This window comes from Quercus lobata, chromosome 2 (genome assembly GCF_001633185.2).
Source record: "Quercus lobata isolate SW786 chromosome 2, ValleyOak3.0 Primary Assembly, whole genome shotgun sequence".
Classification (NCBI taxonomy): domain Eukaryota; kingdom Viridiplantae; phylum Streptophyta; class Magnoliopsida; order Fagales; family Fagaceae; genus Quercus; species Quercus lobata.
The window spans coordinates 83,313,503-83,338,975 of NC_044905.1; the positions used below are offsets into that span (position 1 = coordinate 83,313,503).

Genomic DNA, 25,473 nt, shown 5'->3' on the forward strand with positions numbered 1-25,473 from the left:
ATCTATTATGCGTGACTCTTTTGTGTTTATTTTTTTGCATCAAGGAGGACAAAGCATAGAAGAGGTTCCTAACAATAGTACATATGAAACACTGTATGAGTCAGGGGGCAATTGACCCCCCCGCCCCCCATTATAAGCAAAATCGATCAAAAAATATTAGTCGACATCAATAGAAAAAAAAAATTATAAAAAAAATCAATTCATAATTAATAAACATTCAAATCAAGAGATTAATCTTTGTAAATAAAGTTTAAACAAGTAAGATTAGTGTAGGGATGAATTAGGGATTTAATGCAATGAGAAAATAAGGTAGATTTTTTTTTTTTTCATAATCATTTTAAATTTAAAATATAGACCGTGAGAATTTTAAAACTGGTTTGGTAGATGATTTTTTATTTATTTATTTTTATAATTTAACTTAAGAAGTGCTGTGATATGAGAAAATTCCGTTTCAGTTAGTGTGAAAGACCAATTGTCGTGAGGCAATTTTTATATTATTCCTTTTATTAATCAAGCGAATCCCAATTCCAAATGCAATTTGTGAGAGGTGTGGCAGTGAGATTGAAGATACAGTGCATGCGCTATGGGGTTGCCAAATGCTAAAGGAATTATGGTGGGAAGTGGAGCCATGTAGGAGTTTCTTGTCTGAAAGATTTGTAAATTTCAGGGACCTGTTCGAGGGAGTAATGTTGCTAAACAGCCACAACCTTGCTGAAATAGTGGCTTTCATTGCATGGAGCATTTGGTTTAACTGCAATGCCTTGAGAGTGGGCAGCACAACGTTGCCAATAACTCAGATTCATCGAGATACTTTGGAGCGACTCCAAGAATTCCAGGTGGCCATTGATCTTCCACTGCACATTCCTACTGAATCACACCCAGCTCATTGGCTTCCACCACTGCCTCAGCAGTTCAAAGCAAATTGAAATGGAGCTTTGTTCCATGACATTAATCGTGCTAGCTTGGGAGTGGTTATTCGAAACCATGAAGGCATGGTTATGGAAGCTCTTGCTGAACAAGTCCCTCTGCCTCCATTAGTGGAGGATGTGGAAGTAATGGCGTGGAGAAGAGCAGTCACACTGGCTGGCGAGCTCGGACTGCAAGATGTAGTGTTTGAGGGTGATTGTGAGGTGGTGGTCAAGCACCTCACTACTGCCGACTCAAGCTGGGCTTCTTTTGGTCACATAACTGATGAGGTTCGCGCTCTAGCTTCGAATATGCGAGCTGCCTCTTTTTCCCATATAAAACGTTAGGGCTGTCCAAACATATCTGGTGACCCGACCCACCCGGAGACCCGACCAAAACCGATCCGAAACCGGCCAACCCGACCTACTCCGACAGTCGGCAACAGATTTTCTCCACCAGAAACCGACTCCGGCGGGTTGGTTTCGGTTTCTCTCCCCAAAAACCAACCCAGATTCTGGCGAGAAATCCAGATTCTGACTAGAAAATTCCAGATTCTGGCGATAAAAAACCTAGATCTCGGCCAAAAAACCCGGATTCAGGCATTATTTCACGTAGATTTGACGAAATTTTGAGTGAATCTAGCAAAATCTCATTGAATCCTGTGAGATTATCATCGGATCTGGCGAAATCTCATAGATTCCGATGAGATTTTCGTCGGATCTGGGTTTTTCTCACATTTTCTCACAGTTTCTCGCCCTTTTTTTGCCGTTTTCTCGGATCTTTGACTCCGATCGACCTATTCGCGCACCCATTGAAGTCTGATCCGCTCGACCCGTTTACTTTGGCGGTTGGCGGCGGGTGAGTTTTTCCAAAACCTAATTCCGTCAGGTCGGTTCCGGGTTGGGCACAAACCCGACTTGGACCAACCCGTGGACAGCCCTATAAAACTTAGTGGTAATGCTGTAGCTAACAAGCTAGCCCACTTAGCTAAGTTCTCGTCTGATCCTCATATTTGGATTGAAGACATCCATTGTAATAATTGACAGAAGTTTTCTGTCCATCTAATATAAAGCACCGACTGGTTTCTCAAAAAAAAAAAAAAAAAATTCAATCAATTCCCTCAAGAATTAATAAATACTTTGACTTTGGATTAAATTGTTAATAGATATTTAAAGAAATAAAATAAGGAGATAATTAAACCATTTGGCTAAACCATATGACTTAATATTTCAAATCTTCTTTCTTTTACCTTCTTTTTTTCAGCAGCCAAATAGCCTGCTAGTTCTTGATCATTATAAGTTGAATTATAGGTATTTGGAGAACAAATAAAATATATTATTTAAAAACAGTAATGCATAATAACGGTTACCATTCATGAACACTTTCTTTCTTTTTTCTCTCAAATTTTCCAAGTAACCAAACAGACGGTTTGTGCAAGTGATCAATAATGTGGATTATTGATATAATTAAGGTTTAGAATTTGAACCAAATTAAACAAAGATAGCAAAATTGACTAACAGTAAAGGAAGGATTAAGTAGTAATTTTACCAGTTGAGCTCTAAGATCATATGCTGAAGGAGTGATCATCCTTCTTCTTTTCTTGTTAAGTATTAAATTTCAATTTGAGTGAGTTTGAGTTTGAATTTGAGCGCCCCCCCCCCCCCCCCTTTTTTTATTTTTTTTTCCAAAAAAGTTAGGAGAAGAATGAAAGATGAACGACACTGTGGTTGGCCAGTAAAGAGAATACCCCTTCTCAATTCTCAGTGCGAAGTTCTCACCACTAGAGTTTCAATTGTTTCAACATCTTAATCAGAGCTTTGATAGAAGGCTATCTTAACGATGATGCCATTTAGATTTCTTTCTTTCTCTCTGCCTTATGGAACTTCACTCTCCCTCTATCTCTTGTTCTTTTTTTTTTTTTTTTTTTTTTAATCGAATAGTAAACTCAGTGCATTTCATCCTTATAAAAATAGTCACATGTTGCTATTCTAATGGCTGAACACATTGAATCCAACCAAGTTCTTATTGTAATCTCTTTAGGTTTTGCATTTAGCAGCAAAATTAAGAAAACTTAATTGATACAATAACTCACTTAGTACAAAAATTCAAAAAATTATATAAGATACTTAGTATAAAATTAAAACTCTAATTTGGAATTCTAATTTGACTTTTTCTCATATTCACTTATTATATATATAGATATATAGATTTTTTTTTTAAATAATAAGTTTTTTTTTTTTAATGAGAAACTTGAGATAATAAGTTAATTACTCAACCCCACTCAATTTCTTTCTATATGTGAGCGTTTGGTTTCAGCTGAAACCAACGTTCACGTTTTCATTTCACGTTTTCATCCTTTTTTTTTTTTTTTTTTTTTTTTTTTCCGTGCATGAACAGTAAATTTACTGTACAGAGACAAAAATTACTGTTTATACACTGTAGCAGTACTGTTTATGTACTGTATCAGCACTGTTCACGCATTAAAAATATTAAAAATGGGTCCCATGGTATTTTTCACACATTTAAAAATTATTTTACTACAGTGTTTTCAGTTTTCAGTTTTAGTAACAATAAGTTCAATCTAAACGGACCCTATGTGTGCTATAGAAGAGTGGGATAAATTTTTGAAAGATTAAAAAAATTCCAGTAAAACAAAGAGATAAATTTATTTTTCTCTCTCATCTCTTCCACCAATTTTGCCAAAATGCAAACAATTTTTTTTCTCTCTCCTCTCTCATTTTTGAGCAATACCATTGCCAAAATCAAACAATTTTTTTTTCTCCTGCCTCTCCTATTTCAACAATATCATTTCCTTTGGTCATGTCTTCTGTTTGTGGCAGTGTTTAGCCTGCTTCTTGTCCTGTAGCCTAGGCGAATAGGCCTGTTGTGGCTCTGGACCCTATTCTTATACTTTTGTACTTTTGCCAATTTTTAATTTATCAATTCTACCTTCTTCAGTCAAAACAATATCATTACCAAAATAGAAATTGTTGGTCACGTGATTCTCTTCTCTTTCTTTTTTTTTTTTTTTTTTTTTTCCTCACAAATTCAGCAAATTGCCCATTTTTTTCCTCTTTCTCTCACTCCGTTAATAGACTTTGAACAGAAGACATAATAAATAAATTCTTACATAACCAATATTTAGTCATAAGACTCTCCATTATGTTCATCTGTCAATCATGTGTCACTTAACCCTACACATACAGCAGGATTGTTTTTCAAAATATCACAAAGTTGGGCCGTACACTTATTCACATACATGTTGTTTAGTTTTTAAACAATAACATATATTTTTATCTACTTTTTTATTAATATATATTTTTTTTTATATATTTTTAATTTTTAAATACATGCATCAAACATTCTCTTAAGGAGCATCCTTTCCTCTTTAGCCATAAATTTAAAACCAAAAGCTAACATGTAAAGAGCAACAAATAACAGGTGAAGAAATATATATATATATATATATATATATATTATTTTAAAAACATTTAAACATATTCAAGCAAATATCCAAATCTCGAATGTGGTTTCAAAGAGAAAGTCTAATGTCATAAAAAAATGTACAATTTGTGTCACAACTCGTCACATGTTAAGTTATGATTAATAAAAAAATGATGTAAAAACACCATTTTATCAACTACAACACACCATATGTCGAGTTGTAGTAAAAATTGTGCGTTGTGGATGAGGCTCTAGACTTTTCCGGTTCCAAATGGCGAGTACCTTATCTCGAATCTCAAAAAGACCGAATCTCAATAAGACCAAGAAGCTTCCTTCCAACAGCGATAAGGATTTGACAAGGACAAAAGTTATTTTTCCAAATGACTAGACTACACATTGTTTCGAAAGTGCCAACAAGGAAAGGACGAAAAAGAGTGTCCTTGCCTTTATCTCAGTTCTACATCAAAGGACACAATTCCTTTCCAAATGACATACAAACAAATGTTGCAATTATCAATTACTTTTGACTACTTGACTAAAGAGGGCATGGGAATCATCCTTCATTTCATTTCTTTTCTTCTCTTCAACAATCACTTCCAAACTTCAAGTGTAGAGGAGTTGCGTTCAAGTATTAACATTTGGTGGTCTCTATATTGAGGGAAGCTCCTTAATCCACTTGAACATAAATCACTCTTCAGGTATACATAACATCTATGCATGCATTCAATTCTTTTGTTCCTCCTGATGTCATTCGTCTTTCATGTTTTGTTATTTTGTTGGACGAAAATATGGACGGTTTTGTTAGCACTATACCATCCTGCTGTTTTTGGTTTTTACTGTTTCGCACGCAGACACCTTGTTTCAGTATACATTTGTTAATCAGGTACAAACATAAGCAGTTTATAGAGAATATTGAACCCAATGCTTTCATCAATACTATTGGTAAAAGGACAGGACGAGAATTTAATTTTTTTTTGGGGGGCCAAAGTCTAGAAAAAAATTCCACCTTATTTAAGAATAAAAAACATTCTAAAATTCAAAGCAATATAAAAAATAATAAAATATAAACAAAATGATAGACATAAAATAAGAAATATACGACCATCTGCTTAGTTTATATTAACAAAATATGAACATAATAATATAGTATAAAATAACTTTTTGATTTGAGGAATGTTAGAGATACAACTGTTATGGTTATAGTGATATCACTTTATTAAGATACAGTGATACACCAATTATATCATTTTTATTATTCATCAATTAGAATATGTTATGTTATTAGTTATGGAAAAAAAAAAAAGTGTGTACCCTATTGTATCATTTGTGAAAGCGGACAATATCAAATTTGTGCCTTAGTGTGATATCCCAAATTTGATTGGATATTGTGTGAGTGGGAGGTGTTCCACATTGGACTTATTCTAGGTTGACATGGGTTTTATTGACAAGGACAGCGGACCTCAATTGTGTCTAGGTTTTTTGGAGTATAATGCAAATGTGATTTACATTTTTTTTCTTGGGTCATTATATTTGCCACAATTATGATGTGATCAACTATGAGTGGTAAAGAAAAAGTTGTGAGTTTATTTGAAAGTGGTTGTCCATTATTCATTGTTAATCACATCATTAAGTTGTGGTAAATGGTGCGGTTGTAGAAGACTTGTAGAATTAATATACGTGTTGCTTTAGAACATTCATGGTTTAACCATTTGAGATTTTTTTTTTTTTTTTGAGAAAAATAGAAAAAAAAAATTAAAAAAAGTGTTTGGGAATAAAATATATTTTTTTCATGTCATAACAAACTAAACTTTTAAAAAATAATTCTATAACAGATGACAAAGTAGATACACTAATCTTCCTAAAATTTCATTTACTCTGTATTGCAAGTCACCTACTTTGATATTAAAAAAAAAAAAAAACTATAGGCATAACTTTTTTCTACAACTTTTTGTACAATCCACTTTATTGTCTCCTATTTACAATCTGCCATCTTCAGTTGTTAGGAGGAAAAAAAATTGTGAATATTAACTTATTATTCCACTTAAGACTCAAGCTTCTCTTGAAAAAAAAAAAACACTTGAAAACCTAATAATCAAACACACACCACTAAAATTAAATGCCAATACTAATCTAAAAAATATTGGATGCTCTAGAGATCTATTTAATTCTTTTTGTCTCTTGCTTACGAGATCTAGATGCACCATTATTTATTTATTTATTTTATCTTTAAAACCCCACATCAACATCAATAACGCTATTTCTTCAATTAAATTTCAGACAGTTTTATTTTGACAAACATTTCGAAAAAAAAAAAAAGGCCCGAAATCCTTTCACAAAATTAAGAAAAGAAGAAAAAGAAAGATTAAAATTCTTGTTGCGCAAAAGTAGAAATCATCTACATCTATATATTTAAAAGTTAAAGGGTGAAAATGGTCAAATACCATCATTTTTAGAAATTTGTAACAATTAAGCACAGTTTCGGAACTAAATGGTAGTTTAGTGAGCTTGAGTACATCAAAAGTAGTAGATTCTTACTTAGTTCCAAAATAGTGCGTAATTGCTACAAATTTCTGAAAATGGTGGTATTTGGCTATTTTCACCAAGTTTAAGTGTAGTATTTATTGTAGTAACGTTTCTATTGAGTTACATTAGATGCCATATCATCCACCTATTTAAAATACACTCTCTTATTTTTAACTCTTTTTTCTTGTATTAATTTTCCAACTTATTGTTACATTTTCTCCTATTTTATCTCATCCTCTTTACTTTTTCATTTTTCTACTACTATTTATCTTAATATCACTTTTCCTCTATTCTTTTATTTTCTTTTATTTTTGGTTTTTCTTTTTCCCATAATCCTACTATAAATTTAAAATTCTCACTCTTATTCTATGCATAGTTTTCTTACACAAAAAAGTTATTTTTCTAAATTTCTCTCTCTCAAATTTTTTTTTTTTCATTCTTTGGTGGAAGTTTTCTTGCATCTCTACTTTGTTGATGATTTTTTATTATTATTTGGAACTCTACTTTTGATTGATGTGATTAAGTTTTGTGTTTTTAAATTGTTATTTTTTTTTCTTCTCTTTGATTTCATAAATATTATCCTATTGCATTATAAAGATAATATATAAAAATATGATGTTATTTTATTTCATAACATAACTTGGATAATTTGGTGTTTGTTACTACAATTTTTTATTTTTACAATTTTTCTTCTCATCTTATTCTCTCTCATATTCTCTCCTAAAAAAGTTGCTACTTTCTCTCTCTTGATTTTTTATTCTTTTTTGCAACTCTATTTTAAGTTAATGAATCGTTGTGATTTTTAAACTCTATTTTAGGTTCATATGTTTTGTTGTTGTATAATTTAATTTCTCATCACAAGTAGTCTCTCTCTCTTAGTTTTGGTTTGATTTCATTCTTAGTTATTTTGGATGTAAGAATTTGAATTTATATCAAGACAAAATCTTGGCTATCCTAATTATAGATCAGCATTCAGTCCATTTTGGTCTATTCAGTTCAGTTCGGTCTACTTTGGTCCACGTTGGTCCAATTCAATCCAATTTGGTCTACTTCGGTCCAATTCGGTCTACTTTGATGACCTTCAACCTATTAAGTCCATTCAGTTCACTTGGCTATTTGGTCCAATTCAGTCAAAGTCCATTTAGTCTACGTCGGTCCATTTTAGTCCAATTTGTTTCATCTAGTCCACTTCGGTCCAATTCAGTCCACTTTGGTCCATACTATCCATTTCAGTCCACCTCAGTCAATTTGGTCCATTCAGTCCACTTCAGTCTATTCGGTCCATATCGGTCTAATTCGGTCTATTGTGTCCAATTTGGTCCATTCTGTCCATTTGGTCTATTTCAGTTCACTTCGATCCATTTGGAGTACTTACTTAAGAATGGGAACAATCTATTTCTATTTACTTCGGTCCAATTTGGGGTATTACTTAAGAATGGGCAAAGACAAGTTTGGGTTAAGAGTACTATCAATTGTTTGAGTAATATCAATTGTAATTATATGATAAGTTTTGGTTATCATAATGATTTCCTTAAGAGAATGAGAATTTAAATAATAACTTTGAAACTTAAAAATTTTAGTTGTACCAAAAAAAAAAAAAAAATAGGAAAATATAATGCATAATAATAATAGTTAGAAGAATATGGACCATTTCAAAAAGGAATTGTAGGGACACGTTTTGCAGCCCAAGCTCAAGATGTATGGGATCTTGGACCAATGAACCCAGTACAATAAATTTGTAAAGAGTGGGTCAAAGAGCTAGGTTTTAGTGCATGGATAACAGTTAATATGGTGTTCATGACAATCAAGCAGGGATGAACTGAATTTATCAATGAAGGTTGGTCCTCGGCACAATCTGAGGAGCTTTTTCTAGTACGTCTTGAATGGTAGTGGTTCCCAGAGTCCTTTAGATTGCCTCTCACCCCCCATTTTATACTAGCTTCATTCCTCCCCCCAACGTCCACGTGTAAATTTAGATTCATAGCGCTGATACTTGTTCCATCAACCCCTCTCCAAAGTCGTTGGGAGTGGTTGTAAAGGTTGAAAAACATGGCTCTGTTAGGTATAGAGCACTTAATGCCATAATGATAGCTTTCCCTTAGATATTTCTATTCCTTCCGTTGTCCTTTTCTGTCTTAGTACTTATTCTACTCCATGGAATGACCCGGAGTGTCACTTTCAATGGTAGACCGTTCCCTTTGTCCTCTGTCATACCTGGCCGAGGAGGGGTTCTTCCCATGGCCAAGGAGGGGTTCTTCCTTGAACTGGGCCCTTGGCCCAATGTATATATTGGTATGGGCTCCCTGGTCTGTTACTCCCACATGAATAATATCAATCGTAAAAATTAAATATGATAAAATTATATATTTGTAAAAATAAAGTGATGAAAATTACTTTTTGAAATTGTTCAATTTTGAGGGAGAACAAATTTTCAAAAATCAAATTTTGAGAATAAATTATACATATTCAGTATAAGTTTGTTATGAGTTTTGATAATCACAATAATCTCCTTTAAGAGAATAAAGAATTTGAATAATTTATTTGAAACTTAAAACATTTAGTTGTACAAAAAAAGGGGGAAAAAAAAAACTATAACATAATTTCAAAGAATATGGATACCTTATAAAGGAATAATATTAATCAAATACACCAAAACAATATAATGATATATTTGTAGAGATAGCAAGATGAAAAAAATAATTTTAGAAATTGTTTAAATTTTAGAGAGAAAAAATTATCTTCAACAATTTTAGAAAACAAATTATACATTATATTACAATTATAAAATAATTATTTATTCTCATGTATCATGTGAGTTTGCGACTAATTATAATAATAGGTTTGTCATTTGGGACAAAAAAATCAAGGATAAATATTAGTGCGTACACACAGTTTATTTTATAAATTGAAATTGTGACTATATAAAATGAAACCGTGACTTTTTCAGTCACTTAAAGGCACGACTTTAGTTTATAAAATACACAGTATGTGTAATACACCTGTTTGAACTAAACATAGCCTAAAAATCAATATCTCTTTGTGCTTGTCGAGCTAATTTGGCTTATGGAAAGAACTTGCACAGATTTCGTCATGCATCACACAATTTATATATAATACTGAAATCTTCCTTTTCAGGTACACAGAAGCCAATCAATAAGTTGAAATGGCAACAAAGGATTTCAATTCAAACGACGGTAAAAATTTAACTTTCTCATCGGTTAATAGTGTGGGCATTCAATGAGTTCTTAACAAAATGGATATGTCTGACTAAGATATCACCGAAGTTAGCATTCATATATATATATATATATATATATGATTCTTCACCTTTTTTTTTTTCTTTAATGTCCACTTTTATGTGTTAAATTGTAAACATTTACACCTCAATTGTGGATATGTGAACAGTGAATACAAATTAGTGTGAAACAATATTTTTCCTTTCATGAAATAGTTGCGCTATGATTTTTACTAATTAATGAGAAGAATTTCATCTTACAGATGAAGCAGTCAGTATAGAGCGTGGGAGGCTTTATCGGGCTGCACTAAATGGTGACTGGAAATCTATCAAGGACATACAAAAAATTCAAAGAAAAATTACAAAGAAAGGAGAAACCACTCTTCATATTGCTGCTGCAGCAAACCAAGAAGAATTTGTAAGGAATTTATTGAAGACGATGATTAAAGACAACCTAACAGCTGAAAACACTGTTGGGAATACTGCCTTGACCTATGCTGCTGCAACTGGAAATGTGAATATTGCCATGGCGATGCTGGAGAAAAATCATCAGCTGCCAAACCTCGGTAGTGGGATAAAGCCACTCTATATGGCTGCTTCCTTAGGACACGGACAAATGACGAATTATCTTTATTCTCGGACTAAAGAGAGAGTTCGCGAGTGGGATGACAAAGAACAGGCTAAACTATTTATCGCATGTGTTAAGGGTGGCTTATATGGTAAGCATAAGTAAATATAATGTTTCTTGCCTCCATTTTTTTTTTTTTTTTTTTTTTTTTTTTTTTTTCTGGGAGGGGGATCATAATACTAATGGTTTGATTTTTTCATTCTACAAATTTGAAGTTCAAAACATTAAGCATGGTTTGAACATTGAAAATGGTATTGTTAAATTAACACAATCTAAACCGTTCATTTAATTTTTAAATGAGGAAAAGTTACACAATTTCACTCATTTTCTAAATGTGGTATCAAAGTATTGATGGACTGGTTATATACTGATCGATCATCTTCACCTCAATGCTTAAATTTTTAGTTTCGTTGAACTTTACTATGTCATCCTTTTTTTTTTCTTTTTTTTGCTTGAAACTACAGTATCAAATAAATTGTTGTATTGTGAATGAGATTCTTCATAATAGAATTTTATCTGATTGAGATAAATTATGCCTCTCTAACAAGCTAGCTCAAGAACTTTGGAGGCTTAATACGAAAAATTTAAGTGAGGCCTTTTTTTTTTTTTTTTTTTAATATATTTAAATATTAATTAAATAATTTTTTTTTGAGATTCCTTTTTGAAATTCAATTTTTTTTTTTTTTGGTTGAAGTTTTTCATATCTAGATAGTTATTTTCCAGTAGACATTTATAATGAGTAAATATTTATAAATAAAATACAATTGATAATTAAAAATTATAATTTAACTAAAAATCAAATTTAAATTATGGAATAATGAAACATGGTTTATCAAAAGTAATATTGCAACTTTTCTAATGTTGTGACCACTTTATATTCTAAATCAGTACAAATAAAATTGATTTATGATATAGTTCAGTAAATTAGTATCCCTGTAATGCAAATAAGTTGACGTGATAAAGCAAAAGATACTAATCTAACTATCTAAGACCATTCACTATTGTTAGTCTTTAAAAATAAAAGAAGTGAAAAGTGAAAACGTATGTCAGCGGGTTAGTGAGTATGTTATAGCATATTTCTATATATTTACGTTGGATTTATTAATAAATATGTCTAGTATTAATTTTGATTTTAGTAGATTTCAAGAATAATTTAGTATATTTGTCTCCTATTAATTTAGATTTAATTTTGTTAGTCATATTTTGACTATTTTTGTTTTTTCCTTTTATCTTTTATGTTTTGGGATATAGTAGGACCTTTTTAATGTATTCTATTGACCAATAAATAAAGTGAGTTACAATTTTTTTTCTTATTTAAAATATATAGATAAATATATTATATAATATTAGTTAAAAGTGAGGGCATTCTTTTATTTGGAACCTTAGGCCTTTGTCTAAGTTGCCTGTATGCTTGAGCGCTGCTGTCTAATCTCTAAACAAAAGTTCCAATGTCCGGCCAACACCAGTTAGGTGAAATCTAGTGCGTGAGGAGAAAAAAGTTGTCAAAAGAAACTGTTTTCTGTCTTTTGTCATATGCTTATGTCAAGCTTTTCTTAGTTATCTTTCATGAAAGAAATATTCAACATGCTTCTTCTCAATATTTTTTTTATTTTGTCAATAAAACATAACTAAATACTACAACACACGGTGAAGAAAAAGAATTTCGTCAATGAATATTTTTACTTGGAATTTTTGGTTTTGGTGTAAAATAATGCAGGAGTAGCATTGCAAATGCTGGAGGACAACTCTAATTTAGCTGCAGCTGGAAACTCGGATGGAGAAACTGCATTGCATGTGTTAGCTCGCAATCCTTCCGCATTTGTTAGTGAAATTCGACCATGTGAGTTTTTATTTTTTTATTTTATTTTATTTTTTATCATGTGAGTTATTTTGACTGAAATTCTTAGACATATGACTACAGTTAAATTAATTAATTACCCAAATTGATTAATTAATTATATACTATATATAATTAGTGTGTAGTCTCGTACATATACACGGGTAAAACTAAAATCAATTATAATTATACAGTTCAAATTATATATATTTTTGAAAAAGAGATTCAAATTATACATAGTATTAACTTATACTTTTTTTAAACTATATATTTCTAAAATATGTATTTGTTTCTCATTATATTTATATATATTATATAAAATTTAATTTGATTTAGACTCTTCGGTTTTTGCACCCAATAATTCACTAGCCATAAAAAATAAAAAATAAAAAAAAGATGGACACGTGACGAAAAATTGGACTTTAATTGAAATTCAATTTAGAATGGACTCTTTGATTTTTACACTTAATAATTCACTTGATATAAAATTCAAATTTAAATGGGACACGTGGTGTAAAATTGAGAATCTAATAAAAATCTAATTGGATTTACTCTAAGCTTTGCCTAAATATATATTGCAGAAATCTAATCCACAATTCATTCCTGTTATGGCACTTGGGATATCAAATGTACCCATTCAGGCCCAACTAACATATGTATTTGTACGTTACTACTGTGCACCCTTAGCATGATTGATTGTCACTCCTTACAAGTATAAGTGCTTGTGGATTGTAGAGGCAAATGCCGAGAATTAAATCTCCAGGAGGGAGTTTTACACAAGGTGCGTTTGTTTTGGCTAAAAAGGGTTTCAGGAAATCATTTTACACCCCTATATGTGTTTGGTAAACATAGAAAATTGGGTCAAACGGAAATTGAATTCCCTGTTGATTGTAAAATAAGCCTCATCAGGTGTAAAACCATTTTAGCTTTTATTTTACCTTCAAATTATTTCCGGGCTTGGAAAATAGAAGAGAGAGAGAAAGAGAGAGAGAGAGAGAGAGAGCAAGAAGAGATCACACCACAGCCCAACCCTAGATCACACCACCGCCCCCAACCCCAGATTGCACCGGTCTTGTCGCGTCCCAGCATCAGCAAGATCGCACCTCCTGAAAATACACACCTGAAGAGAAAGAGCTCAAGCACACTCCAACTAAAGAACCCAAGCACATTCTCGCCGGTCAAATCGTTGTCCTTGTTCAAACCCATCCTTGTCGGTGATGCCCAGAACCACCCCTCGACACAAGGCCCCGCTGTCACATGCAAGCCACTCCGTCGACCCATCCCTTGTCCTCATCCTCTGCCGACCCATCCCTCATCCTCACCGACCCATCCCTTGTTCGAACCAACCTGTACCTTCAAATCAAGTTTTACGAATTGAAAAGTCATCGCCAAACATAAATTGGAGCCTTGTCATCTCGTTCTTGTTGCCATTGAAGCTTTGTTGTCAATGCCAAACACAGATCAAAGCCTTAACCCGATTTCAACCTCTCTTGATCTACCACTCTCTTTCCCTCAATCTCTCACTCTTTCTTCCTTCCACTCTCTGTTTGATCGAGTTTGAAAGTTTAATGGTTTTATTTTGATTTTTGTTTCTTTAAAAAGTTTATATCTTGCAATTTTCTATTATAAATTTGTTTAGAAGCTGAGAAAATTGCTGAGAAAATGTGAAAAATTTGTAGGACAATAGCATTTTCAGAATGTTACTAAACACTAAAAATTGTTTTTCGGACTATTTTCCATTGCACACCCAAACACTCGGATTTTAATTTCCTTATGGGAATTCATTTTCCCTGCATTCATTTTACACTCAAAATTCAATTTACATCGAACCAAACGCAGCCTTATATTAAGCTAGAGTTAAGTTCTATCTCAAAAAAAAAAAAAAAAAAAAAATCATTAGTATTTGTCCACAATTGCAACGTTTAAAACAAAAACATTAGTATTTGCAGTGACTGACCTCTCATGGGGGGGGGGGGGGGGGGGGGGGGAATGGCCCCCCCTCAATTTTTGAAAAAATATATATTAGTATATAAATTTACACAAAATTTTAGATCTTGACCCTTAATATTTATTCTTGGCCCCCCTCTCACAAAAGTTTTGCAAATTGACAAATGAAAATGAAAAAAACAAATTTATTGACCTTTCCTTTTGCCCAGTTATTCCAAGAATACTAAGATAAACCTTTAGGTAAATCAAAACACTAGCAAACAATTCACAAATCTAGATAATAATGAAGACCTTTAGACAAACCCAAATTATCAACAAACAAATAACATATCTGGTCTATGACAACAACAAAATACTAATAAATAATTACAAATCACAAATCCCTAACCAAATAAATTACAAATGCTCCAACCTTCTTCCTTGGGTCCATTGGTGACTCCACAATTGGCTAAGATATGGTTTCTTGATCACTGTCTTCTCTGATCTGATCTTTTCCCCTCTCTCTCTCTCTCTCTCTCTCTCTCTCTCTCTCTCTCTCTCTCTCTCTCTCTCTCTCCGTGTGATTATTGTGTCTGCTTTGATGAGTTCTCTAAACTTCTCTCTATTTTATTATTGTAGTAATATTTTTAAGTTGTTGTGGGCTTTGTGACGTTTAGACTTGTCTTTATTTGTATATGTGATAAGCACTTAAAAAGGAAAATAAAATGATGCAAAAAAGTTTATTTGTGGCTGTTACTGATTGATGGAAAACGATTCTAAAATAATAATAATAAAAAATTAAAAAAAAACTGATGAAAAACATTTATTATGTATTTATTTAGTATAAGTGTATAACTTGCCCCTTATCATTTTTTTTTTTTTGAAAGAAATGATAGACTTACCCCTTATCATTTGATTGCTTGAGAGCTGTCGTCATTATCATAGATTTTTGGATATGCAACTTTTGAAATATCTCTCCTCTTATGCTATTAATTAGCCAATATTTTAGCAGATATGTTGATTTAGTAGTTGATATGGGTTTAAACTTTGAATTGTAGTTATTAATATATATATATATATATATATCATTATAAAAGGTTGGGTATAGAATAATATGAAAAGAATAAAGCCAAATTTTTATGTATTTATAATGTTAAATACATAATTATAATAGTTATGATGTCACCATTTTGACTAAAAAACCAAGAACTACTCATTTTCGATTCTTTGTCCAATCCATTTTTTAAAACTATAATAAATTCCTATAGTTACTATGACTTTAATTTGATTTGTAGATTATGGGAAAGTATAGTTTTTTTCAAAAAAAAATAATTTGAAAAACCAATAATGATATTGTCACCTCGCCTTCTCTAGCATTGATATCCCAATTTCTAAAATCCTCAAACCAAAGATTTTGGCCCGCCCGCCCTCACTCCTAAGTTCAAGTCCTAGTTCCGTCCCTGAGTATTTGTACGCAATTGCAACATTTAAAACAAATACATTCAAAACCGCTTAACCCATTTATATTATTTGGTTTTCAACTGTCATTTTCTCTATTAAAAACTCCATTTTCCCCCTTACTTTCATGAAAAAATAAAAATAAAAAAAAGCTGAAAAGTTCCAGGATCAATCGCCTTTGGGTTTCCTGCCAGAATAGTTAATCAATCAAATTCAAAGGTAAGTTCAACCTAATTCTTCTTTTGTAGTTTGTATATCATTTTATTTTTTCAAAGAAATCTCTTTAAAGTATGCAGTTTAATTATTTTCTTTTAAAAAAATAAAACTCAAAACATAGAGAGAATATGAAGATATTGGACACGTAAGTGATGATTTCTGATTAACAGCCTAAGAAAGCTGTCAAAATTGATAACGGTGGCGGTTTTCTTAGAAAGTAAATCTTCAAAAAGTAGATTTTAATAAGCAAACTGGAAATGAAAAACTTCTGTATGGGCACGAAAATAAAGATTTTACGAAAAAGGAATGTATATAAAAGCAAATTTAAGTGTAATACAATAATTATTTCAAGAAAGAGTTCATACTTGTGCAGTGAAAGGTGAGTTCAACGGGTCCCTGCCGCTGTTGCTTTTTCTTCTTTTATAATTTAATTTCATTTTTCGTTCTCTCCGTGCTAGCCCCAAATGACAAAAACCATCTGCTCTGATGTTTTAGTTTTAAAATTGAATTTCTCTAATTGTAGTTACAGTTGGGGGCTAGAGAAGCAAATGTTTCTGCTCATGTATTAGCCAAGTGGTCTTTGTCAAACAACTACTTTGGCTCTTTTGATGTGGGGTTGGGGCTTCCTTGCTTTGTTGCTGGTTTAATAAATTTGTTGGTTCATCAAAAAAAAAAAAAAAAAAAAAAATGACTTGAGTAATATTTCATTGCTTTATGTCACTTTGCTTTTTTATTTTTGTTAGTTTTCTCAAGTTGTCAGACGTTTTTTTTTTTTTTTTTTTTTTGGCTGGAATGAAGATGCCAGATGTGTTAAAAGAAGGGCTCATACGCGAGGGCTGTTTGTTATTCATGTACGGGTTGACACGTTAAGTTTCTAATACACATACATGAAACAAAACATCAACAAAATTAATTAAACAAACTAAGCCAGGCATTTGTTTAATATTGCGTCATGTATGAAAGTAACTTATTTTTTTTTATGGGATATGAAAGTAAGTTTTATTTCCTTGGTAAAATGTATGAAATAAGTAGGAGACAGTTGAGAAGATATTGTAATCGATAGTTTTTTCGATAGTAGATTTCTCCCATGCTTCTTTGGCAACGGTAATATGAGAAATTCTGTGAAATTCATCTGGAGACACACCACAGAAAATAGCATTGAGTGCTTTACTGTTAGCATTAGATGCAGCAAGTGCTGCCTTATCCCATGTGGATTTGGCTGCCTCAGGTTTGGTCCAACCAATCTCAACAGCATCCCAAACGGATTCATCAATAGAACACAGAAAAGCTCTCATGCGAACCTTCCAAAAAGCATAATTACTACCATCAAAATATGGAGGTGCATTTAGGGATTGAGACCTATCCATCTCAAAAGGGAGTCAAGGATCACACAATGGTAATGAAACCAATATCAGTGTACCCGCTCTGATACCAATTGAAAGTTCAAAAACGTGAAAAAAACACCTTTGAACGTTTAGACCCCCAAATAACAACTTAATCAATTCAAGCAAAATGTCAAATAACTAGTGTGCGGAAACTTAACATATGCTATAATATGAAATTGATTAAATACTATCTAAGCCATAACAAATTAAAATCCACAGCAGATAAATGAAAAGGCAAAGATAGAGAGGAAGGAAGATGCAAACACAAAGACAACACGCAATGTGTTATCGAAGAGGAAACCGAAGCCCTCGGCGTAAAACCTCTCTGCCGCCCTCCAAGCGGTAAGCAATCCACTAGAAAATACAGTTGGGATACAAGGACAGCAATAGACCTTCCAAGCCTAATCTACCCAGTGCACCTAAGCCCTCCAAGCTTCTTGCTCCAACGAGGTTGCGCTGAACCTTTTTCTTTTCTAGCTTCCCGGATTCCGCTACTAGACCATAGCATCAACCAATGAAGATTGGTTCTTTCCTAACTGCTTCCCAGAAATCCAAACGACTGTCTCACAGTGATGATGATGGTGAGAACCAGGTTTGGTATAATGCCTCTCAAGGATTTGACAATGGAGAGGAAGAGAGTTGAGGAATTTGAAGAGACTCTAAGGTAGAGATTGCGGGTGAAACAATCTGGTTTTTCTTTAGGGTTTCTCTCTCAAAATTCTCTCTGGAAGCTTTCCTTCAATCGTAGGTAAAAGGGGTATTTATACTGGAGTGGGAGAGGAATGTGAAACGTCAGGTTTAACAAAATAGGGGTGGCTCGCGGCTTGACCTCGCGGCTTGACCAAGTCGCGAGATCCAGTCGCGAGATAACCGTATGGCCAGTTGTCCTGTTTTGTCATGTAGTGCTCCAGCTAGCATGACTGTTCATCTTCCAGCATGCTTGACACGTGTGCTGCTTCTGGCGGCTTGTAACCGCGAGTCACCCGCGAGTCTCTGTTTTCTTGCACACTCTTGAGCAATCTTCACTCTATCTCACTCACTACCCTTACATCAAACCCACCTAAATATAGGGTTACTAAATGCTGAATTACAAGCAAATTTGACACGGAATAAAGCCAATTAGATGGTTGAATAAATTCAACCTTACAATATCTTAGCTTGATAAATATTTTAGGTGAGTTTGTATAATTGTCTAGAGAGATGATATTATTGTGATCTTAAGTTTTTTGTGTGGATCTTAAGTTAGGCATAAAACTTAAGAAGATATTGATTTTATAATAGTGGATTTATTTAGAGTTTTTCTAGCAGTTTTTCTTTTAAGGAAAACTAATTTTTCACGTAAATTAATGTGTTTTTGTGTGATTAATATCTTGGCTTGATGAATTTAGTGATAATATTTTTATAGATTGATCGAATTTCTTAATTGATACAATATTCTTAATTCATACAAGATTAGAATGGGACCTAACACTAGTAGCACTTTCACTCTTATTTTCTAGATCTATTCGATTCTTTTAATTATTTATTTCTCATTGAGGTATGACTACTTTCTTTTTTCACTGTCAATTCCAGGGTTGAAGTTAAAACAGGAAAACTCGAAGCAATCTCAAGCCAGTGAACTGTTTGAAAAATGTCTTCAGGCTTACAGAGATGATGTTGAGAATTTGAACGAAACCTCAGTGATTTCACATGTTCTGTTTGATGCAGTAGAAGTAGGCAACACTGAATTCTTGGTTAAACTTATTCGTTTTGACTTTGATTTATTATGGAAAACAAGAAACAGTAAAAGCATATTTCATATTGCTGTTGAGAAGCGCCATGAATGCATCTTCAATATACTTAATGAGATAGGCTCAATTGGAGATCTAATAATAGATAGAATAGAAGAAGATGGAGGCAACATTTTGCATTTAGCTGCAGGATTGGCACCTCAAGAGAAGCTGAATGCTATATCAGGAGCAGCTCTTCAAATGCAACGAGAAATATTATGGTTCAAGGTAATATTATCATATTCTTAGATTAGTATGTGTTGAACCATTTCATAGAATGTTCACTCTTGTTTCCACATAGATTAAATTTCTACCTAAAATTTTTAGAGTTTTGGACTAACAAGTCTCTCGTGTGATATTTCCTATGATTTTTAACGGAAGGAGGTGGAAAAGGTTGTAAGCCCTACATTCAAAGAAATGAAAAATACCAAGGGGGATACACCGTATGTTTTATTTGCGAAGAACCACGAGGAGTTAAGGAAGCAGGGCGAGAAATGGATGAGGAACACAGCTGAGTATTCTATGGTGGTTGCAATACTAATTGGGTTGATAATGTTTCCTCGAGAAAAAGCTGATGGATTAAAGGATAGTCCTAACCTTGTTCGGGTCTTTTCAGTTTCAAGTGCAATAGCATTATTTTGCTCTTCAACATCCCTAGTAATGTTTTTATCCATCCTTACCTCTCGTTATTCATACAATGACTTTCTTGTATGGTTACCAGTTAGGTTGATGATTGGAGTGGCTTCACTTTTCATCTCAATTGCCGCCATGATGGTTGCATTTTCTGCATCATTTTGGTCAGATAATCATAATCATCAGGAATTGCCATTGATCTTCGTTGTCATTGGTTTATTTGCTTGTGTGCCAATCATTTGCGTGTTGCTGAAGTATCGCCTATTTGTTGATATAGTCCGATCTACCTTCTTTCGGTTTCGGAAACATCGACGTCTACTTTAGCAATGGCCAATGAAGTGCTACTTGTCAATCTTTCTGTTGCTTTCCTTTCTACATATGTGAAATGACTATGAATAAATTTGTATTATAACTCTGGAGGTAGTTAAACACATCTTATCTTTTGCATTTAATTTAATTTAATTTTTTTCTATTGCATCTTTTGAATTATTGTTTTGTAAAATTATCTGCAGTGTGTTATCTTGTACTAGTTTTGAAATTGCACCCTGTGCATGAGATGTTATAATAACAAAGAAAGATCAAACTCTATAGCTTTCCATGGTTCTCTGCATGTGTGAATACTCAAGTGGGCTATCATTATCATTTTAGTTTCATGTATCTAAAACCACCGCTATAACAAAATCAACAACCTTTATAGCTACTTTGAAACGAGATTAGATCAATTTTGAGACTTATTTTGAGTTCCATTCAGCTCATTCAATAGCAGTTCTGTAATTCTACCAACTGTCCACAATCATCATTGTTAAATTAAGGCCAGCCCAGATGAAGCCCTTGTTACCTATAACGAGGCCATGATTTGGGGAGTATCGTAAGACTTTAGTGATGTAAATGCGCCGGAACGACTTTAACAACTTTGGAAACTTTAGACAAAAATTTTAAGTGGAACATTTTTTATATTTAAATATTAATTAAATAATATATATTGCATTTAACTATCAAATCATAATTTATAATTAAAAATGATAATTTAACTAAAAATAAAATTTAAAGTATAAAATAATAGAACTTAGTTATTATAATTTTTTTAAAGCTGTAATCACTTTAAAGTCTAAACTTGCACAAATAAAAATTAAATTTATTACATAGTTCAATAAATTAGTGTTACTATAATACAATTGAATTGATATGATACACATCAAATTATTAATTGACATAATCATTTATACTAATTGATAAATTCACAAAATGTGTTGTCCTATCTCCTATGACTGTGGGCTATGCATGCAGCGGGTGCAACTGTACAGGCTGTGTTGCGGTACAGTGCACAACTGTCCAGTGCTGTGCAGCAGCACAGTTGCGAACAGTTTAGCCGCTGGGCATTTGTTTTTACCATTTTAATTTTCTGCATTTCAGGACAAATTAGGTCTTTTTAATGCATTTTATTGACTAATAAAAATACTTAAAATTTTTTTTAATTAAAACATATAGATAAATATATTATATATATAATTTTTTTTTTACAAGTGGGAGCCTTCTTTTATTTAGAGGTCTTAAATAATTGCATCAATTGCATTATTTATTAAGCCGGCCCTGGCCACCTGCTTGGCCTTTTTCTCTCTAAGTTGATTTCAAACCCAGTAAGTCTATCAACAAAATAATTTTCACAAACTTCTTTTAAAAAAATAACACCTGTTGACATACTTTGTTATGATGCGTTAAAAAAATGTTAATGATGAGAAAATGCAAAAGTAATATTGTCCTAATTATAGCTCTTTATACCAATAGTTATAAAAAATATTAGAGTAACGCTAGAGATACAATTTCTTTTATAACAAATTTTACAAATTGCTAATATGGTAAATGATTATTGGTATATGAAAAGTGATGTTAATGGTGGGCCTAGATGAAAACCAATAACATTAACAGTTTGTAAAAATATTATAAAATAATTTGTAACTATAACATTACTCAAAATATTATGTCGCTAATGCTACTATTTCAAACCACCATATCTGAACATTTTAAAAATAAAAAATAAAAAAGTGCCGAACTCCAAACCAGACTTCAGTTGATGACCACCTGGACTCAAATAACTTAATACCAATTAAATGTTAAAAAAAAAAAAAAAAAAATCTTTTGATGGTATGGTTAAACAATCCATTTATAATGAATTCATTTTTATATATGTGTGTGTGCCTGGCCTGGTGTAGAAGGAAGGTTTCTGCTCTTCACTTTAGCTTAATCTTAATCATGAGATTCTAACATCTTTCCGATTTTGTATTTTAGTCAATTTGCCATTTTGGGGCCTTTGGTTTAGTTGGAGTTGGAACAGGTGGTGGCCTCGTGCTTTAGCTTAAACAAATAAAATGTATCAAGTAGAGTGAGTGTGGGCAAGTAGAGCCTCAAATAACCCCAAAATTAGCTTTGATTTGGATGGTTATGTTGTATGCAGCTATGTCAACCTCACGTACACAACACCTGGCTTGATTAAGCATAGATCAATGCTAAGAATACCATTTTCTCAAAACATGCTATGCTATAATTAATTAGAATAACATTATTTTCACATTAGTCCACAACTACTAATATCACTTTTTATTATACACTAATCAAGGATGGAGCTATTGTTGGACATGGGGGGACAGTGCCCCCCAGATTTTTTTTTTTTTTTTTAATTTTAGTATATATATAATATTTTATTTTTAGCAATTTGTTTCAATAAAATTGCACTTTACCTCTTAACAATATTATTGATATTTTTTAAAAGTTATAAAAAAAATATTAGCCTAGTAGCAAAAATTAAGCCCAAACAACACTCCAAAACAAATACAAGCAAAAATAAATAAATAAATAAAAGCCGATTCTAACTAGAGATTTAACTAGTCTAAGAGTAGGAAAACACCTAACAGCAAGGCACACATATAATAAAAGGGAAAAAGAATGGGATTTCTAAGCCACTAAAAAAATAATAATAAATAAAAATAAAACCTAACTTAAGGCAGAACGCAAAAGACCTCAGACTAAGGAGTTGGGCAGTGGCAGGCAGTAGAAGCAGAGGTAGACTAGCACACCACGCCTGATGCCATTGGCCACCACCAGTCCACCGCAGCACCACCCCACCCTTGTCATCCCAAGCCTGGTAATTTATTTCCAATCTCTTTTATTTTTTTCGGATGAGAATATTGTATCCCTCCCTCTCATATTTGAATCTCTAATGCTTTTTTGATTAAATTGTGAAGAAAATTTAAAGAAAGGTAGAGATGAGAGACATAGTAGGGACAGTAGTTTTGTCTAGAAGAGACTAAAGAGAAAGAGTGAAAGAGAGAACCAAAGAGGTAAACTTCTAAGGTGTGTTTGTTTGAAGGTGAAATAGGGTGGATGGGAAACTTTGGAGAGAAAATGGAAAATAAAATTTTTTTTGGAGTGTGTTTGGTTAGGTAGGGAGGAAGGAAAATAATTGGTGGGGCCTGGATATTTTCTCTCCAAATCCACCAAAAAGTTTTCTACCCAAAATGGGGAGAAAACTAAAGAGAGAAAATGGGCTACTTAATGGACGAAAATGCCCATATGCACTTGCACATTGGCAATTTGTCCCATTCCTTTTTTCTTTATTTTTTTTGGTGTTTTCCTGTGCATGTTGTCTCTTCCTTTTTTTTTCTTTTTCTTTTCCTTTCCTAGACGTTGCCTTTTTCTCTCTCTTTTATTTATTTATTTTTTATTTATTTGTTTCCAGGGCTATAGGTGTGATAGTTGTTTTGTTTTTCTTCTTCTTTTTTCTTTATTTATTTTTTTGTTTAACTAAACATGATTTTTTTTGGGACATGATTTCTATTTTTTAATAAATTGGGTAATTGCCTTTTTTTTTTTCACTTTTTTTTTAATTGGCCATCTTTTTTTAATAAAGGTATATGAGTAAATTTATACAAACTCAATTTTTTCATCCCTTCACTTTTCTACTCCCAACTAAATAAAAAAAAAAATTAAAATATTTTCTATCCTCCTACTTTTTCATCCTCCCATAATTTTCTATCTTTCTACGTTTTTGCTCCTCTAACCAAACAAGACCCTATAGTCTAGACTCATCTTTATCTAATATATATATATATATATATATATATATATATATAAAGCTTTCTAGCTAGCGGTCCTCTCTTTGTTTAATTGAAAAAGCATAAACAAACACAACACACAACAGTACAACTCCAGCAACACATCAACACCTATTGCAGCCCATGTGATGTGATGTTATAAGCTTTTTATGTAGTTTTTTCTGTTAGTGATTTGGTGTCTTTTAACAAAATTGAAAAGATTCTTTTTTTGGTAAATAATTAAAGAGGTTTCTTTGCAACTTTAAAATTTATTGGTTAATTGTTAAGCACCTTTGTGCATAGTGCTTATTTATTGTGAGTAAAGATTGTAGATTATTAATCATATAATGATATGATAATTTTAAATTATATTTTATTTGTAAATTATGAAAAAGTCAACTGTGGGGACTGGCTCAGAATAATAGGTTGGCTGGGCCTTGGCCCGTCCGAGGACCATTCTGTCCGAGGAGACATCGCGGCCCAGAATCCTTGCTCAGGCCCACTGGAGCATAGAGAACACGTCCGAGGAGTAATTCCTCCTCGGATGTTCCAAAATCTAGGTCAAAGGTGCGTCCTAGCTACTGTAGTCCTCCTTCCAAGCACATAAAAAGAAAGGAGACCCAAAATATCCCAGCAAAAATTGCCACCACCACATTAAATGCACCATAGCTACTCTCCTGGCCGCATTAATGAAGAGAAGACCCCTGAACAGTGCTACCTTGGTCACTGTAACTCACAAAGAACTGGTAAGGGTATCTGATGGGACAGGTACTTAAGTAGAGGTTTGGATGATCAATAAGTTTAAGGCCCAGATGATAAAAGAGGGCATATATAATATGTAAGAGTCCCCCAAGAGAGGGGGACGGAGGAAAAAAGGAGAGAAGGAACAGAGGAGCAAAATCTCACTGTACGAATGTATGCCATGAATAAAATTTCCCCCTTCACATCCACTTTCTTCATTCTTGTTTTTATATCTCCTGAGCCCATGCAACGAACCGTTTAAGCCAACTGGAACCAAGTTCTTCAGCCCACACTCTACAAAAATTCATTGTGTGGGACTTTTTGGGTCAAGACTTGACCACCCAGGATCGGGTCAACTAAAATCGTGTTCCTATAATTTGCGCCGTCTGTGGGAAGAACTAAAGTATCAGTAAGCACAACGGTCGAGCATGGCAGAACTAGGTCCACACCAGGAGAATCCTTACCAGGCTAACCCTCAACAGACAGAACCCATTGAGTCCTAGCGGCAAAATAATCTTGCTAACCCAGGTGGCAGAGGGAATCGTGAGGGAAGCGTACATACTACCCAGATGAGCCAGAGTCACACCCAAATAGGTAGTCACGTATCCCAGAGGCGAAACAGTCATCAGGTCATGCAGCGAGAGATAGATGACCTGATAAGGAAGTTACGACGAGTGCAGCGAA

General features: G+C 32.9%; 1 protein-coding gene across 1 annotated transcript; it reads left to right on the forward strand.

Moving 5' to 3' along the window:
* The first annotated feature begins 4,868 nt into the window (after positions 1-4,868).
* LOC115976892 lies at positions 4,869-20,556 on the forward strand. Its single transcript, XM_031098410.1, has 6 exons — positions 4,869-5,048; positions 10,009-10,067; positions 10,372-10,827; positions 12,454-12,576; positions 19,131-19,555; positions 19,709-20,556. Exons 2-6 carry the CDS (start codon positions 10,037-10,039, stop codon positions 20,282-20,284), a joined length of 1,611 nt encoding a protein of 536 aa, XP_030954270.1. The 5' UTR covers positions 4,869-5,048; positions 10,009-10,036; the 3' UTR covers positions 20,285-20,556.
* The last annotated feature ends 4,917 nt before the right edge of the window (positions 20,557-25,473 follow it).

Bases quoted from the DNA above. Each gene is read 5' to 3' on its own strand.
- LOC115976892 (XM_031098410.1), top strand. From the start codon at position 10,037: ATGGCAACAAAGGATTTCAATTCAAACGACG. The intron at 10,068-10,371 runs GTAAAAATTTAA...TTCATCTTACAG, and splicing joins GGATTTCAATTCAAACGACG to ATGAAGCAGTCAGTATAGAG. The intron at 19,556-19,708 runs GTAATATTATCA...TTTTAACGGAAG, and splicing joins GAGAAATATTATGGTTCAAG to GAGGTGGAAAAGGTTGTAAG.